General features: G+C 36.2%; 1 protein-coding gene across 5 annotated transcripts in view; it reads left to right on the forward strand.

The window, feature by feature from the left end:
* Nucleotides 1–18,435, forward strand: part of SRBD1 (S1 RNA binding domain 1) — a 122,002-nt gene that overhangs the window by 64,055 nt on the left and 39,512 nt on the right. For all 5 annotated transcript variants that reach the window (XM_051782858.1, XM_051782857.1, XM_051782859.1 and 2 more), the window contains one exon: nucleotides 7,239–7,321. In XM_051782858.1, the coding sequence (XP_051638818.1) occupies nucleotides 7,239–7,321 (83 nt within the window). The remainder of the gene's footprint in view (nucleotides 1–7,238; nucleotides 7,322–18,435) is intronic.

Here is an 18,435-nt window from a genome sequence, read left to right on the forward strand (position 1 = left end):
TTAGAAGCAAAAGGGATGGTGAACAATAGTGATATGTTAAAGATGAAACCTATTAATGATAGTACTATTAAGAAACTAAAATAATAGTAATGGCAATAATTCTTAATTAATAATAGTAATATAAATAATTAGTAATAGAAACAAGAGGGTCTTGTTACTTCTCTCCGCGTGGGACCCAGTTCCTGCTGAAGAGAAGAAGCTTATTTCAAGGTGTGTGGACTAGCCTCTGCAATTTAAATGGAAGTTATAGGAACTCTGTGGATAATTTCAAAAACCAGTCTCTAACTGCACATAGTCTGGAGATGACTGAGCCTTCTGCAGTTGTACATGGACATGTGTGCCTGCTTCACAACATTGAGAAAGAGAAAAATGGGCTCGAATTACCCCAAACCAGTGGCATAATGTTGAATGGGTTGTTAGATGAGCGTTAGAGATGTTTGTAGTCTGTATTTTCTTGTTCTAGATGAGAATCTAATGTCTTCTAATCTGTGGAAACTTCAGGGTATGTGGGAGAGGTGGTATATAATCGTTAACATGCTGCTTATCAGCGCTGTATTTCCTCTGAAGCTGTACAGCACAGTAGTGGCCTGGAATTGTTTGATCTGTAGTCTGATCTATAGTTTGATCTGTAATCTGCAAGCTTTACTTTCTCTAGTAAAGCCATTTTCCCTTAGCATAAAAGAGCTATGAAAACCATTTACTTCCCTTCCTCTGGATGTAACTCTGTGCATGTGTTGTGTCTGTGTATCTTCCTTTGAAGGCTTTGTTACTTCTTTGAAGTATGGAGCTAGAGGAGCAATGAATACTAGGATACTCTTCAAGGAGTTTTGGTCTCCTTTTAATATTGTAGTATGATGAGTTTACTCGCCAAAGCTGCTTTTCTTACTGTAGGCATAGGGAAGGATATTCTGGTCAGTTATAAAAGGTTAATAATTGTTGTTGGTACAGATGATTAGCTCTTGTAAGATTAGAACTTCATGTAATTTTTTACTTTTGGTAGTAACAATAATCAATGGCATGGTGATGCAGTTAGTACGAGCAGTGTAAATGTGAAAAGGATATTGATGGTATCTACCTTTTGAGCTGAGCAGGTGGGAAAAGACTTTTTTTGAGTTTATACCATCTTGTAAGTCTAACTCATTTCTGTGACAGAAAAATCACATCAGGCTTCAATTAAATGATTATGTGTCTTCCATCTCATATTGGATAAAAAATGATACTATTCTGTGATACAGAAATTACTAATACTCGAAAAAAATGATTTTGAGAGTGTTTCTAAGAAAAAATACTGACTTTAAAAAGCTGCATTGTAATATTCACTTGTCAAGTTGTTCTCTTTAAACGTATTTCTAACTTTCTCTGTTGTATTCAACCCATCTCTTTTAAAGATTTTCATAGTAAATAAGTAAAATGTTGTCATTCATTATTTCATTAATCTTAGGCAAGTAACAGATTATCAGTTTTATGGAGTTAAAAGTAAACTAAAATGTAACCTTTTTAAAACAAAAACCTGCTCACTTGCCAAAGAAGAACTTTGGATGAAATGCAGCTGTTGAGCAGTTGCTTAAAATAAATTGCATACTTTAAACCCACCAAGAAGATATATGAGGATTCAAAACTGTGTCACAAATCCTGACCTACTGAGAAAGAATGCTTAATGAAAAGACTACTGTACGTTTCACTGTATCCTTTGCAAGGAGGGTGAAACTCAGGTCAACAGGATAGAAAGCTTCCAGGACTCAGGAAACCTGAACAATCGATCACTGAGTAAACATTATTGCAGATACTTATGGAGAGTAATTGATCTTGAACACAATAATAGGCTTTATAAAGGGATTTGAATAAGTTGTAATGTTTCCATATCTACTCTGGTATGATATATTGACAGTAATTACATATGCATTGGTGAGTTAGTCTCTGATTACCTTAATAGATTATTTTTTTATTTCATTGACAGTGAAGTTTCAACCCAGACTTTTAAGGTGCAAAAGTTAATTTAAAGTAGGAGGAGGGTGAGTTACTTGGATGTTATAATAGCATGTCTCAGCAAGAATAAAATACTGAGGTTTTATAAAAAAAATACAGAATTATCTCATTTATGACAAAATTGAAGTTGAACTAATCATAGCTTAATGGCTTGTGATTGCCATGTATTTACTTGTAAAACAATCTACTGCCTTCGCATCTGGAAGCTTCATATTGTTTCAAAGCACAAAACAAATGCTCCCACTCATGAGGTAGCTAAGCTGTCACAGTTATTGACTGGGATGCATTTTTATCCTTATGTGAAGATGTGTTTAAAAGAAGGAATGCCATCATCTTGGACTTTTGGCCAAAAATGGTTTTCTGCCTACACTGGCAAGCAACATTTTAATGCCACTGTAACTGAAAGAAATTGCATTTTTTCATTTTACCCATAAGCATTCCTCATTTTCAGTCCTTCCTTATCTAAGCCATTGAGTTCTTACATAGAGCAATGCAAAAAGAGAACATTTCAATATGCAATTTTCTGAACACAGGAGTTGGCAGCCTGCCCCCAAATTGGGCACAATACTTGAAACCATAATAAATTTTATACAGTTGACAAGATTTCCAGCTGCCCTTGCACCCTAAATAGTGTGCATGTCTGATTTGGGTCTTAGTGATTGCTTTAGACTTGTTCCATTACTGAAGCGAGGCAGATAGCCTAAGAAGTTAGCACTAATTCTGGATTTTTTTAGGGCTGGCAGCTGATGTGGCCCTTATACAGATACCATCTAGAGAAATAGTTGGAAGGCTGCTGTATTGTTTTTTCCCCTCACTGTTGAGAGTGGACAGTTTTTATCATCTTTAGTCTGAAAAGATTTAGCCTGAAAACTATTATCAGTATTCCTGAGTGAAAACTCTCCTTTTTAATCCCTGTGAAAAATGATATCACTTGCTGTAGAAAGTACTAGAGGAACAAAGTTATGTGACATGTATGTGTAAGGAAAATAGTCTTAATTTTACATTTGTCAATTTGAAATTAAGAGAGATTTGATATTTTTAAAACAGGAGTAGCCAGATCATTAGGTGTGTTTGCAAGCTCATGAGGGCATATCTGCTCATTAGGCATTAGGAAACAAAACATTTTAATGTAATTCCTTACTTTCTGTGAAGATCAGACACTGAGATTGACGTGAATTGTGCAAGCAACTCTTATGGATGCTTTTTGCTCACCGCACTGGCATCTTCATTGGAGACGTACAAGCATGCTTTACTGTCTGGTGGGTTTGTCTTGTCAAATAACTGAAGTGTGGAGTGAATCAAGACTTCCAAGCAGTTAAATTGCTTTTCTTACCAAATGCCAGAAGATGCCCTAATGACAAGACAGGATTACAGTAAATATGATTTCTGTAACCTTCTTTATTTCTCGTTGCATTTGGATGCGAAGTTCATCTACATTGAAGTTGGAGGATGAGGTAGACCATCCTGTCCCCCCCAACTGTTAAAATTTTACATTAATTAACTGTAGGGAAGCACAGTATGTTATAATGATTCCAAGTATTGCAGTAATATTTTCTTCTTAATTCACAACTCAAAGCTTTAAGTTTCTCAAGTGTGCAATTATTTCTAATAGCGGGTCATGTCATCCTGATCTTAATACCCTGTTTAATATTGAACAGCATTTTTTTCACATTTTACTTAGGTTAGCATATTTTTAAGAGTGGCATCTCAAGCTTTTCATGTTTGGCCATGTGGATAACTTTTGAGAAATCTGATTTTCTAGTTTTGCCCTGCATGCCATCATATCATTTATTTTGTATTTACTTGAGCAAAAGTAAAGAATACCTTAATATCTGCAGAAGTGAGAATGCATTACCTGTTTCATTGTTAGTCTTCTGAAAATGCATGGTTTCTAATAATTTCTGAAGTTTACTTTAAGGATAAAAACAAGTAGTTTTAGGCAATACCCGTATTAGTCTAAAATAGTTCAATATGAAAATCAAGTTCCATAGTCTTGATTTAGTTTTTAAGGGGAAAATGTCAGACCATCAGATTTTACTGTCTCTACTCCATAGGAGTAGACCTTGCACTCCTGCAGAGCCCTCGTGATTTTAGTGATACTGTGCTTGTATTTTAGAAGTCCAGGCACATGGATCAAATGGCCAGAGTGGAGCCTCATTCCCCCTAAACAGACCCAGGTATTGCAGTGTGCAGCTACTCTAGCAAAGAATGAGAGGATTTGCCTGTACAAGAGGCAGTAGATGGTAATCTTGACTGAGTTTCTGCTTAGAGAGAATGTGGACAATTCTTGCCTTTCTCCTACTGTGCACTCTTTGATTTATTAATTTGAAAAGTTCTGGAGTAAAATCGCGGCTTTAGTGGGAATTACGCAGGTCAGCTATCCTGCTGGTATTGGCCATAGGAGCTGCATCCCTTAAATAGTATAACTGACTGTTAGCTGATATTGCTTAGATATTGTAACTATTAGGCCTGATCCAGGAAACCACTTAAATGTCTGTGTAACTTTATGCGTGTGAATAGTTTTGCTGGTTCCGGTGGGAATACCGACATGCATCTGTGCTGAAGTGCTTTGCTGGATCCGGTCCTACGCCTCCATTGGAAGCCTCCTAGGGATATGACAGCATTGTCAACCAAGCTATTATGACAAAAAGAGTCTAAATTTTATTTTTTAATTGAAGGTTCCCAAGAGAAGTTTATGCTTGAAAAATTCCTTTATCAACCTATCCATGTAGTCGTCTATTTTTAAAAGATATAATGAAAGGAGATATGGACAGTGAGAGGTATTTGCTCTCAGCTTATCTGAAATGTAACTTTGAAATGTGTTTTGCAATTAGGTAGAACTAAAAGAAAATTCTCTAAAACATCATATAGCTATCAAGCAAGCTAAGTTTAAGGAGGGTTGCTGAAGGACAAGTATAGTACCTATACATAGGCATCGATGCATTCAGAAGAAATATATAGTTGTGTTTCCTTCTTTGGAAGGAAACAATCAACACTGCTTTAATCGGTGCTTTGTTTCGCTTTTGTTTGTTAGGTGGTGGGTGATAGGTACCACTAGTATTTCAAAGTAATTAATATGAATTATTGTTATAGAGAAGCGTTTATGCACTAAGCTATACTTGCGTAAGTGATAACTGCTGTACTTACACTGGTTAATCTTTCGTGGTTGTTTTTTTTTCTCCTTACAAGAAGGCATATATGGTTGTCTTTGAATGTAGAACTTCTCAATCAGAGAAGCAGGCATATCAGATGTCACCAGCACAGTGCTTTCTGACCCTAGCTAGCAAACTGCCTTTGTCAGCATGTTAAAATGGATAATAAAGGATATGAAAAGTCTTGCATGACCGAGCAGTGAACTTCATGATAACTGTGCATTTAGCAGTGCAGTTCTTTAAAAATGAGATCTCTAGTGCAGCATTTAATTGCTAAACTTTGCAATTGTGGTTTGAGGAACCTGCATAGCCAATAAATGTTAGCTCTGGCTACTATTTTGGCTTTAAGTGTCAATGTTTAGTCAAGTTCTTTTCTGAAATGCTGTGAAATCTAACACCCTGCAGTAGTGATGGTCGCAATTTAAATTAGGGCTGCAAAGATGGTTAAGGGTCTGGAGCACCTTTTATACAAGGAGAAACCAAGGGAACTGGGACTGCACAGCCTGGAGAACAGGAGGCTCAGGGCAATCTTACAAATAGCTATAAACACCTGATGGGAGGGAATGAAGAAGACCAGCTGTTAGGACAAAAGGTAGTGGGCACAGATTGGAACACAGCAAATTCAATCTGAACATGAGAAAACACCTACTGTCAGGGTGGCCAAACACTGGAATGGATTGACCAGACAGGTTGTGGATTCTACACCCAACTGGATGTGATCTGGAGCAACCTGCTGTAGCTGACTAGACAGCATGTGTTCTCTAGAGATGTCCAACTTAAACACTTCTGTGATTCAGTAAAGTGCCTTATAGATGTATTTATAAACACATACATATATATATATTATTTTACCTATATATAATATAGAATATATAATATCCTATAATTATATGCATGTCCATGTTTTTATATATGTGTAAAATCAGCTATTGACCCCTGGAGATACTTGCAGTTTTCTTATTTAAACAATGTGCGTTTGACCAAACTACTTTTTACTTCTAACTCCTGTTCTTCCTCTAACTCTTTCTTGATTTGCTTAACAATGTATTTAAATGTAAAATAAATTTTAGGAAGTGTGTCTTGAAGTTACTAATACCCTATGGAGTTGATTGTGGGCATAGCTTTTAAAGGATCACAGCTTTCTTGTGTCCCAACACACTTCTCTTATTCTTGAACAAGTGCATGTGGTAGGAAAAGCAGCCTTGTCAATGAGATTTGGCATTGGTATGGGAGTTCTTGTTTAATTTTTTTTTTAAGATTTTGTTTGTTTCGTTTTTAATTTTTATTGTTTTGGAGGTCTAGGGGTGGGATTTGTACTGAATACAACACAGTATCTGTGGAATCTGACCGTAGTTGAGAATTTACATTTGCAAATAGAGCTTTTTTTTTTTTTCTGAGATTTCGGTAAGCAAAGGATTTATTAATAAATGTAGGTTTGCTTCAGCATTTCGATTTAGAAGACCGTGTGCTCTTAAAGGCATCAGAAATGTTGGAAATTGCTTTTGTTTTTCTAAACATGGTTATAGCAATGACAGGTTGCAGTTTTGCAATTGGTGTGTTTTGTTATGCAGTTCTCAAGTCAAAGAACCATTTTCAAAATTAACACTGAATTTTATGGTTGAATTAGATAAATATATAATATATAAGGATAAAATATATACCTTAGTGAATACTATATTAGATGAACAAGTCTGTGAAGTTACTCCATTATTTTTTTAAATGTTTATTTGTTTCTACATATCTGCGAGTTAAGGTAAAGGCTTCTTACATAGTTTAAATGTTACATATGCATTTATTGTGGATACATGGGAAAAAGTATAATGTACAGTTTTATTTACTAACTCTGTGACTCAAAAACTTAAATGTCACAATTACAGTTTGAAATCTCCTTAGGTCTTTGCTTGAATTACTCAAGTAACGAATTTGGTTAATATATATTTGATATCCTGTGTATAACAGCAAAAAATGTATTATTGATTATTTCCAGGTTTAAAATAAATTAAATATGTAGAAGATGTAAAAAGAAAAATTAGCAAAAGCAATTATATGATTTTGGTTTCTCAGACAAAATCATCACTGTTTTCTAATTCTCTTTTTCAGTTTCTATTGCTAGACGCGTTCAAGACCCATTAGCTGAACTAGTGAAAATTGAGCCCAAACACATAGGAGTTGGAATGTATCAGGTAAGATAATACATATCATTTAATCTAAGTAATCTGTCATGATACAGAGCAACACCAAGATGCTGCTTTATAATTGTCAGCTAGCTACGTCTCCATTAAAAGGCATTTGTAGTGTTGATAGAATGGTAGAAAATACTTAGAAGTCATAAACTACCTCTTTTTTTAATCTCTGCTTTTAACAATTGTGATTGAGACTCTGAAATGGCTGTAGCCAGATGTATAGTCTATTAAAAACGTCAAATCAGACAAGTAACCTGATCTGTAAAGCTTTCTCTTTTTTGTATTGTTACAGCATGGGGTTTTAGCTCTTTGTGTAAAATGCAATGAGATATTGATCCTCCATTTAGAAACCACTAATTTGTACTGTTAGGTGCATTCCTTCTTAGAAGTTTGTAATAAAAGCACTTGTTTTGAAGTTTTTCATTTACTAAAGCTGAATTGGAAAATGTTTGACAATTCTGATTTTTCTACATTTTTGTAGATTATTTCTGAGAAGTAACTTTTGTCTTCAAACTCTCTTTACAAAGAACATTGTATTGAGAAGTGGTACATAAGTTATTGTCATTTTATAACGTGCTGGCATTGATTCAGGAAAGCATTTATGCACATGCTTAAGTCCCACCAAATAGAGAAGCAAAAAAAAAAGAAAAAGAAAACTTGACATGTGCTTTTCTCTATATTTTTGAAACTATAGAATGTGAGTAAAAATAGAACTGTCTGGGTCTGTTCTTTCAGATAAGTTCATGAGAGTTAATGGAATAGAATGCAATTAGAAGCATAGAATCCTTTACTGCCACTGCTAAAGGTAGTGTGACAAAGAAAAGGTGCTAGGAAAAATTTCCAAGAAATGTATGTCCTGTTTGATTTTTAAGGAACCGAGGTCAACATTTTAGTTGGTTAAGGAATGACTCATACCTGCTTTTGTAAGCCCTACTTGTATTGCCACAGACAATAAAACATACATTGCTTGCGAACAGCAAACATATCGGTAAACCTAACTTTAATACCTTGGTATGAACTATATTGTAGTTGGGGGTTTTTTTTGAAAATTAGATTGAAGGGCTGAAATACTGTAGATTTCTTTAATATATGTATCCAGATTTCAGTGAAAATGTGCTTTAATGGTGGCAGCTATAAATCAGGGGGTGTCAAAAAGAGGAGATTCAATCTGAAGCATAGTTGGTTTCCTTACTTACTGCTTTTATTTATAACAATAGCAGCAATATGTCAAAACAAAATTAATGAACAGTGATACAGATTTTTTGTTCGTCCTTGCTTTAAAGAAAAAGTATTTACCAAAAATACCCCTTGAAATCCTATGTCAGTACGTAGAGAAGTTGGTTGATGTTCTTTTTAAACAAAATTTCTCAAAAATCCATTCCAAGATGAAATATTTTACTCTCTTGAAGTATATAGTGAATTCTTGAGTACTAGGAACTTGCATTGCCGTGTTTATAAGGTATTGATTTAGATGCACACCATTTCCTATGGTTCACATGGGCATTGTATAAGCATACATCTAAAGCAAAAAGACATGGAATTATTGGTGCTTATGTGGGTTTGGGAGCATTGTACTATGAGATGAATGTTGCATTGAATGTATTGCAACAGTTCCCTATGGTCTCAGAGGCTGAAACTGGCATGATTTGCTTTGCAGTGATAGAGAACAAGGTAAGTACCATGTTACTGACCCTTTCAGAGAAGCTTCTTGGTCCACTACTGGTGTGTTGGAAGTAAATCCCCAACTACGTTATTTGTTAATGTCCAAATTGGTTATATGAATAGTTTCAGAGAAATAATTCCTCACAGCCTGATGGAGGTAGACCTCAAATATTGTTCATTACCAACTATCTGCATTTTTAAGTCTTGTCATGGTTTGAATAAATCCTCTGAGGTAGATAAACGTCCTGTCAGAATTCTGAAGAATCACCACCAAACCTATAATGTGCTCATTCAGTGATACAGAAATTTCTGAATTACTAGATCTTTATGTGACACTACTGAAAGCAAATTTGCACTCTTGAAAGTGAAGTCAGGTGGTCTGCTGCCCTTTGGGGATGACAGCTCTCTTAAGGCAGGGGAGGGGAAGGAAGGAGAAGAGGAATTAAGCTTTTATGATTTGTCTTCCTTCAGAGAGAACGGTCACTTGCTGGTGTCTCAGAGGACAGGCATGGAAAAAGCTGTTGTGTTATACAGGGAGTCTCAGAGCAACAGCTGATATAATCCCTCAGATAAAGAGTATTTCAGGCACAGAATTTTATGATATCCAAGGCAATTTGGAATGCTTTATTACATTTTAATTTATAATATAATTGCTGGCTGTAGCTTTTTATTAATTTCTGGGTTGAAGTATGCAATGTGCAGTCTAAATCAGAAATATAACAGGCTTTTCACAGAGGTGGTTGTTTTCTTAGCCTGTTGTAACTCTAAACCTAGCATTTAAATATGACCTTTTCTTTCTTCAACACCCTGAAATTGATATTTAAGAATCTGACAAATCCAGGTTTTGTCATTCTTGTCCTGAAGGAGAGACAGCGACTCGTCTTTAGGCAGAGACAGGCTGAGACTGCGTGCTGCTGCCGGCGACTGTGGAAACTGTGTAGCACGAGCAGGGTGGTGGTTTCTTGAGGGCTGGTTGCACACTCACTGTGTGTTGATCAATGTGTGAACTCCCTGAGGAAGTGATCCTGCCTTTTCTGCTACTTCTACCCAAGTGCCCCAATAATTTTGTGGTGCTAGCAATGGCTATGTGGTGTCCTGAACTGGCATAAGGGAGGAGCAGGAATGCGTGGCTTGTAGAGCTGCGGCTGCTGCCTTCACAACAGCCTGATTGACTTGGGACATGGCCTCCCTGTCAGTTCATGATAGCCAGAGGTCCCAAACTGTTCTGCTGTAAAGGCAGTGGTAGATACAGTGATATCAGTCTTTTCTTGGAGGTTGAGGTGAGAGACTGGTGAAGTAGAATCTACCTGATGAAGGCTGTAGCTTTTGTCATGGGACTGTTGTACAGGAACGTTTGTGTGTTCAGCGGAGTGACCAACTGGTGCAGGAGCTGCTGCTGCTGCTGTCAGCAGTGATAGTAGTGCTACAGGAAAGTGTGCATGTGTTAAATCTGCTGCTCACAATATGAGCTTGCTCGAAGTCTGTGGAGTGTGTGGCCCACCAAGAGTACTGTGTGAAGGGGCTGCATCTTCTGTATTTGCTATTTCCGTGGGATTTTCAATCCCTCCCATCTAACCTCTTGGTACTTCATATGCATGTTTGTGAGAATATTGATATTCCCTAGTTTTTCTAGTGCAAGTTTTCCAAGCAAATCTGCTCATTTGGCTGTGGATACTTTGCATATGGAAATACAAGTTTCGAGGTAGCAGGAGATCTGTGCAGATTGAATTCCATCAGCCAGGATTTGTGTTTACTTATTTTAGATGAAAAAAAAATTGCAACTTTTATTTGACCACCTGCTTTTATTCTTATTTCAATGTATGATTCTGAGTTTGTGCACTGCCAAGAAAATCAGGTTTGTCAGAGAAAAATAAACAGGCCCCGGATATCCTAACAGGTATTTCCTTAAACAAAGAGAAGCACAACCTGATTTATTAGGGCCTCTCTCAGACTAAATTCCAATTGCCTAAAGGTCCTTGTCTTCCTTCATCTTTATCTCATTAGGAAAATTGTTCTTTCCTCCCAGACAGGAACCTAGCCAAAATTAATTTATCACCTTCAGGCCATATTACTATGATTTCTTCTGTAGTTGAACATGAAGATGATGCCCAGACTCTGCCTGATACTGAATATGTTTGCCTTGTCACCTCCCCATGCCAGTTCAAAGCTAAATTCCTATCTGGGAAGAAACAGTTAGTGGCTCAAGACTTTATTATGCTGTAAACGGAATTTTGGTAGTGAATTACCATTGCAGTTGTAATGATCTTGGAAGATGTAGATAAGAGCTGAGAACAAAGCTTCTTCACAAAGATTGTGGTTAGGGAATTGAATTTCAGAGCAAAAAAAAATGAGTAAGACAACAAAAAAAATCCTTCCTCTCAAATAGAGACCCAACTTTTCATGGGTGAGTAAAACAGCACTAGCATAAACTTTCTGTCCATGAGTTCATCACATTAAATGTTGGAATTAAATTAATATACTGTTAAAAAGTCAAAGCCTGAATCTGTATTGTAAAGCAGAGAAAGGAGAAGTAGAGCTAAGGAAGTATGTTAACTTTGGTTGGTCTTTTGATGTTCAGTTGATGTACAAAATCCCTGGATGCTAAAAAAACCAGTAAGCAGTAACCTCTAGAGAAAGAGCTAGATGGAGCTCAAACTCATCTGTAACCTAAGAACAAGATATGTGCTCTGTGTTGAAGGATTAGAATTTTTCACAAACTGTGTATAATATTTAAAAATGCACCGTGTCTGATCTCAGCATCCTATTTGGTCTTTATAATTTCTGGAGTGCAAAAATCTGTTCATAATGCATTTTTGTGCATGGTAACATCTTCACTGTTGGAGAAATTTGGAAAATTAACATCCCAAAAGGATCGAAGAGATAATATATGTAGTTCTGTAACCTCTGAAGTCGGAGGATATTTGATTTCAGATCAAGTATCTGGAACATTTTGTGTCAAATAAATAAAATCTGTACACAATACTCTTAAGTAGCCATTCTTTCAGGAAAAAAAAACCGTTGCACTAATTCTTGGTTTGTTTTCTATCTAATGCTGAAAGGTCCTGGTCAAAGAGAGTTTCATAAAGCCTATTCAGAATGTCTAATAATAACTGAATCTGGAAATGCCTTTGTCCTTCTTGTCCATTTTCCTTCCCGTGTTCCTCTAGTTATTGAAGTGCATTGGTTTTGCATTTGATTATTACCTGCAGGATGTTTTATTATTTCTGTTGCAATTTGATATGCCTTTTAGGCTTGAGCTTTTTCCCCAAAGAAGATGGGTACGTTTTGTTAAATGACAGTGCAACTGTAGGGAATGCTTTTAATCAGATATACTTCCTCCTTAATTGGATCAGTTGTCTTAATTATGGAATTGCAGGTATAAACCACTTCAAAATCTACAGCCAGCTAGTTAATAGTGAGGCATCTCACTGAAGGTTGTATCTCAGTTCCTGTTGGAAAGGAAGGAGTTTTTTTTCTTTCTCCTAGAAGTCTGTATAGAGTGCTGTCTGCTGTCTCAGGCTGTCCCTGCATGGGTCCTTCCTTCCCTGCCTCAGGGCAATGAGGGCAAACTGGTAGACAGTGGTGGAAGGATGTTATGGGCCTCTCCTACACATGGCTGAAACTGCGTGTAGCCCTTTGAGGTTTTTTGCGTTTTTTTTAATCATCTTCCTCCCTCAAAAGATGTATGTGGCATCATCACTGCTAAGTTTTTCTAAACCTCTAGTGGGTGCCTGTGCAACAGGATGGCTGTTAGAAAGCTGTAGCATTAACCTCATTTTTGGCAGTAGTACTACTTACAATTTTACTACTTTTCCGAATGCCCCTCATGCAAATTATTTACTTGAGACAATCTGAATGTATATTTAATGCTGAATACCTACTAGTTTTGGAGATATCTGAGAGCTGAACTATAAGAACATTTTAGAAATACAGGGATCAAAGAGGAGGGGGGGCACCTAAAGGATATCTCTGTGTATAACCAGATACTGGCCTGGTACTCCTGTGGGCTGAAAATGGCCCATGTTGTCTTTCATGCAAGAGAAGCTGGCTTGTCTCTTGTGCTGAAGGTGTTTGTCATCCTGTTTTTACAAAACCCCAGCAAACAGGACTTGTTAGTGTCATCTGTGTAAACCAAATGCTGTATTGTTCCTCTAATAATAAAAACTTGAAAAATTATGTTTAAATAGGAAGCTGCTAACAGAAAGCTGTGAAGTAGTTAGTGATTGCAAACAAGAGTTGTCAGAGTCCTGACATTGCTTATTGCAAAGAATCAATGTGTGGTTTAAAAAAATCTTTGTCTTCTTTTTTCCTTAGAATAGATACACAGTTTTTAATGGTGAAATATAAGAGACTTTGTATCCTTCTTGGTATCTGATTTTCATTACATCTCCTTTGTGTAGTATGCTTTTATTTAATTACATGGAGCTGACTGATTTTTCAGACAAAAGTGTACATTTTTCACTGGGTATTTAAGAAGTTTATTTTACTTTACCCTATACCATAGGGTATATGAATAGTTAGGTGTGTTACTTGGATAACATAGGAGAATCACTCATGGATGATGTGAGAGTATGATGACAGCTGATATGCAAGCGTGTCTCTTTTTTACATCTCTGAGGTATGTTTGTCAAAACAGCCTCAAACTTGAGCTTGCTTTATTAAGCTCATTAAAACAAATTGATGTGGGTTTGCAACTTACATTTTTTGATTAAGAAAATGGGATGTCTTAGTAGGTGAGCAGTGCTTTATTTTGCATGATTCACATAGCTCCTGTGGAAACTCAGTTCATCAGGAACGTTGTTTCCTCGTCAGAATTGTAGGTTGCAGGTTTCAACATCCAGTTGAACAACCTGTCTACAAAAGGCTTCAGCATTCCTTCTGTTTTACTATACTGAATATACGCACAGAGTTAGGCAAAGAACTGAACCTCCTAGGATAAAATTGCAGTTTTATGAGTTTGTTTGTGGGTTTTCTGTACTTTAATTGAAATGACTGGCTAAAGAGAACCTTCGCTTAAACAAAACAAAGTCTAAGGATGAGGATACCAATGCTCACTTCTGTATATCTTCCTGTAATCAGACCACTTACTATTGCATGTAAATCACTCCTTTTTGGCAGTATGTGGCAGCTGGTTGATTTTGGGTATATCTTAAGTTGAAAAAACTAATAATAGGAAATATACTGGTAGACTAGAATCTGGCTGAAATAAAAGAAACTGGCTATGCTTATATTAAATTTTAAAAAGACTAAAGGATATGTTGCCATTATTGTAAAAAAAAATTTGTATAGATACTGGACAAATTCTGGGCTGCTTATGTATTGAATCTTGTCTCTGAATAAACTCCCTGGGACTTTTAAGACACGGACATGCAGGATAGTATTTCACTCTGCTCTTAGCTTTGCTCCTCAATAAAGGAAACTTAAACCTCTCCTGTGAACCCATAGTCTCCTGCAAGGCGATTATTGTCACTGAATGTTTTTGCTGCATACTGCAAGGGATTGCCTGCCTTGAAAATTGTGAAAAAATGAGAGAAGTTTTAAGATTTACAAAAACTATTTGAGGACAGGGTGTGGTGGCTTTATACCTATAAAGTATTCTTTAGGGCAATCCAAAAACCTAGTGTCTTGTCAGTAGGGAAAAAGGTTTATTTGTTTGTTTATTTAAATGTATATGTAGCTGATGAATATGTTTGTGCTTAATACAGGATTTTTAACACTGAGCAACTTATGGAATCCTTACTTGTCCTTTAGTAGTGATGAAACGTTAGCTCTGGGAGGAAAGCGAGCAACAGTCATGTGGGTTTTGCCCAACATAATTTTTAGGGTAAATTATGTGCTTTTCATTTTGAAAAGTGAAGCCCTGTGAATCAGCCATCTGACATCCAACGGGAGCAAAATCTTCACAGACAAGCTTTGTCAGGGAGAGGTAATAACCTCAGAATGTTTTTGAATGCTTCCCCACCCCACTGAAGTAGGTGAGCAAAACTTAAGAATCCTTTCCAAGTAAGTTACACCTCTGGCAAGTTTGTGTAATTTAATCTTCAGCAGCAGTTTTGCTGACTGCCAGGGATGGTTTATATATTCTGTAATTCGGCAGTCTCTCTGGTTGGGTCTACCTATTCTCTGGCTGGCAAAGAGAAATCAAATGTTCTGCCAGCAAAGCACAATAAACTTTTGCTAGTCTATTACAGCTGGTTATAACAAAGCAAAGAGATATAGAAAGAAATAACAGTTGTGTTATTAATTATTTTAGCTACTACACTGTATATATTTACTGACATCTCCAAGGAAATGTGCCAGCCTCAGTGAGGTGAGATGCTGCCCCTTTAAGGAAATGAAGGAAAATGTGTGCGTGTGTATTTACAAAGAGTGCAGGAGCACGGAGGTATGACCCCATCTGCACATGTCACTCATGAAGCTGCCCATGGACTGCATCTCTTTTCACTGCTGTCACCAAAAATGCACTGTAGACAGCATTTGAAAACTTGTCAGAGATGTGCTTTTGTAAGCAACTTGAACTGCAGGTAAATTTTAGACATTACTGCTAATAATCTCCCTCTCGCAGTGTTGCTATTTAATGTTAGAGACTTTGTGTCTGCATATGTAGAGCTGCTGAGGTTGTAGCAAAAGTAGGGAAGCTCCAGAAGTGTTGGTATACTGAGGTGGGATGATCTAAGAATGTTGATAGGAAACAGCTGCTGGACAGATTTGCCCTCCCTGTCAGTTTGTTTCTGATTGCTTAATTACCAGTTCTCATGGCAGAAGTTTGTTAGGAAGTTTTTTGTCACCATATGACAACAGACTTGCAATTTGTGTTGTAATTGGGTTAAAGTGATACGTGTTATTGTTCACGAAAAATAGGTGTAAAGGTTGTTTACTCCCAGACCACTATAAAAGTGGCAGATACAAAATCGTGAGCAGGATTGCCCAGGTATCGGGTACCCTCTCTGCAAACCTGTTTAATAACCCTATTTCAAACACAGGCAACCTGAGTGATGGTCCATCCAGGCAGATTTAAACTTTTTGAAAGACTGTTCTGACATGGGAGCCAAGTGTCAAAAGAAGCAAAATGGGAGTTCTAAGGCTGGGATTCTGCAAGTCGGCCTGATATGGCTTCTTTGTGCATTGGATTGGAAACACTTGGTTGACTAAAAGCTGAAACAGAAAAGAGGATGATAATCTGCCTTTCTAAAAGAATTTTGATTGAACAGTTTCTAAAATGTGTGAGATGTTGGGTTTCCTGTTTGCGTTTTAGGTGTTCAATAACTTTAAGTGAAAATACACAATTTTAGCATTGAAGACTTGTTCACTCCTTTCACATAGTGTCAGTTAAATTTTCATAACTCAAGTTCTTTGCATTTTTGAAACAGTCTGAAACAGTCTTAAAAATACTATAGTAAAAAACAACCGGAGAGCTGCAGATTACTCATGGTATTACCTGTATCCATGATGTGCTATTTGTGTTCATGAAATTGTGTTTCAGGCTCAAACATTCGTCTTTTATGTAAAGTAAGTTAATCTTTAAGATGCTGTGTTATGAATTCTAGTCAGATTTTAATGTAAATATTAAAACGATAAAATTTCTTAAACTATTAGCCTAGCAAAAGCATCTCTTTCGTGTCTAAAGTCAGGTAAGAGTGGCAGTAAGGATGTGAATCACTTGCTTTGAATGTGTGTGGGGCCAGTTTAAACACTGTGAATGTAAATATTATTTGTTGGTGGAATTCCATAGTCGCTGCTTGCTGTGCAGTGGTCATCTGTTGCATCTGTTGTTTTGGTTTCATGAATTAACAGTATATTCATTTGACTCATGAGTAAAAATACTAATAGTATCATACTTTTGAGTGGATTCCGTGTGATTTCGTAGTATAGCAGCCGTTGACTTGATATGCAAAAATCCGAAATCAGCAATAAATTTGTGCTCTCCTTCAGTTGGAGAAATGGCAATTAAAATTCTAATTTTAATATTTTAAACCTATAAATGGTTCTAGTGGTTGATATTAGGGCAAGTAAGAACTTGATACGTTTTGCAAGGAAATACATAAATTCATTTTTTTAAAATTTTTATGTAGTTTGAACAAATATTTAACTATGGAATGCTGCAAGAATTATTTCATAGGTTTACTTAAGCTATGCGTTTATTTTTCTCACTAACTATTTACTATAAAATGTAAGTAACTGATAAAATTCATACATTATGTTTACCTTGTAATCTGGTACTAATGTACGTATTTGTTTTAATATCGGAACTGTGATCAAATTTTTCCTCTCTCCCTTAAAGTAAGATGAATTTATATTAATGTAGGAGGATTTTAAGTTAGTGTTGCTGTTGCTTATAATAATTTTGTGACAGTTATGTCATTCAGTAGACATTACTGAAAACTACCACTTTTCACTGAGACAATAGAACAAGCATGATTTCTCTGTTTTGTTACTTGTTGCTTTTTAGATTTTTATCTGGTTAATAACACTTATCCTAACAAACAGTTTTGAAAAAATAATTTTAGAAACTAAAATCATGTTTCGCTAGACAGTGATTAATATCTGTGACCTTTATTTTTGTATCAGGAACATAAATATACACTTTTTTCTGTGTCAGTCACTGTCTAGGATTTCATCTTTCTTCTGCTTTCCATTACATACCATGAATTATATGAAATTAATTTAATCGCTACTCCAAACAGAAATTAAATGTGCCCTAATCCAGAGTTACGTTGTTTGCTTTTACAACTGTAAGTCATAAGTAATTAATTTTCCTTGGAAAATTAATTCACTTACCATTCCCAGTAGCATCATATGTTGACACAGGGTTATAGATAGTTTAATATTTTTGTTCAGCATGTTGGCTTCAACTTTGGAAGACCTTAAAGCAAAACAAATTCAAATTTACTCAACTGTGTATAATTCAGGGTTATTTAAAGTGAATGTTGTCTTTATTGCTGTCAACCAGCTGACGATGATGATTCTAAAATTATATTCAGTCTTCCAGAAAACTAAAGTCTATGGGCATATGTGATTTACTTCTTCAAAAGAAAAAAAAATTGTTCCATATCAGACATTTGGATAACAGGGCCACTAGAATGCCACCAGTAGTAGAAAAATTTAGCTCCTTGGAGAGCATAACTATATATTACAAAGCCTCGGGCTAACAGGCTCTTTTTTTTTTTTTTTTTTTTTTTTTTTGACGTGCCTCGTGTTGCTTGAGATATTAGTAGGATTCATTATTCCTATTGCACTCAGAAATTTTTAAGTTGTCTTAATTTGGAATGTTGCTTTGTTTTCTATATTGTCATGTATAGAGGGGCATCTCATTACAGCGCCAAAGGGTATCACGGACACTTGTGTGGGTGGCTCTGTTGCCCACAGCTGACTGTCCTTCAGAAATGGCATTGAGTAGTGTGGGCCAGAAGTCTTCCGGAATGAGAGGCAGCTTTTAAGTTTCATCTTTCAAG

Source organism: Manacus candei, unplaced genomic scaffold (assembly GCF_025592945.1).
Source record: "Manacus candei isolate 608988 ecotype Guabito, Panama unplaced genomic scaffold, ASM2559294v1 h1tg000017l, whole genome shotgun sequence".
Lineage (NCBI taxonomy): Eukaryota > Metazoa > Chordata > Aves > Passeriformes > Pipridae > Manacus > Manacus candei.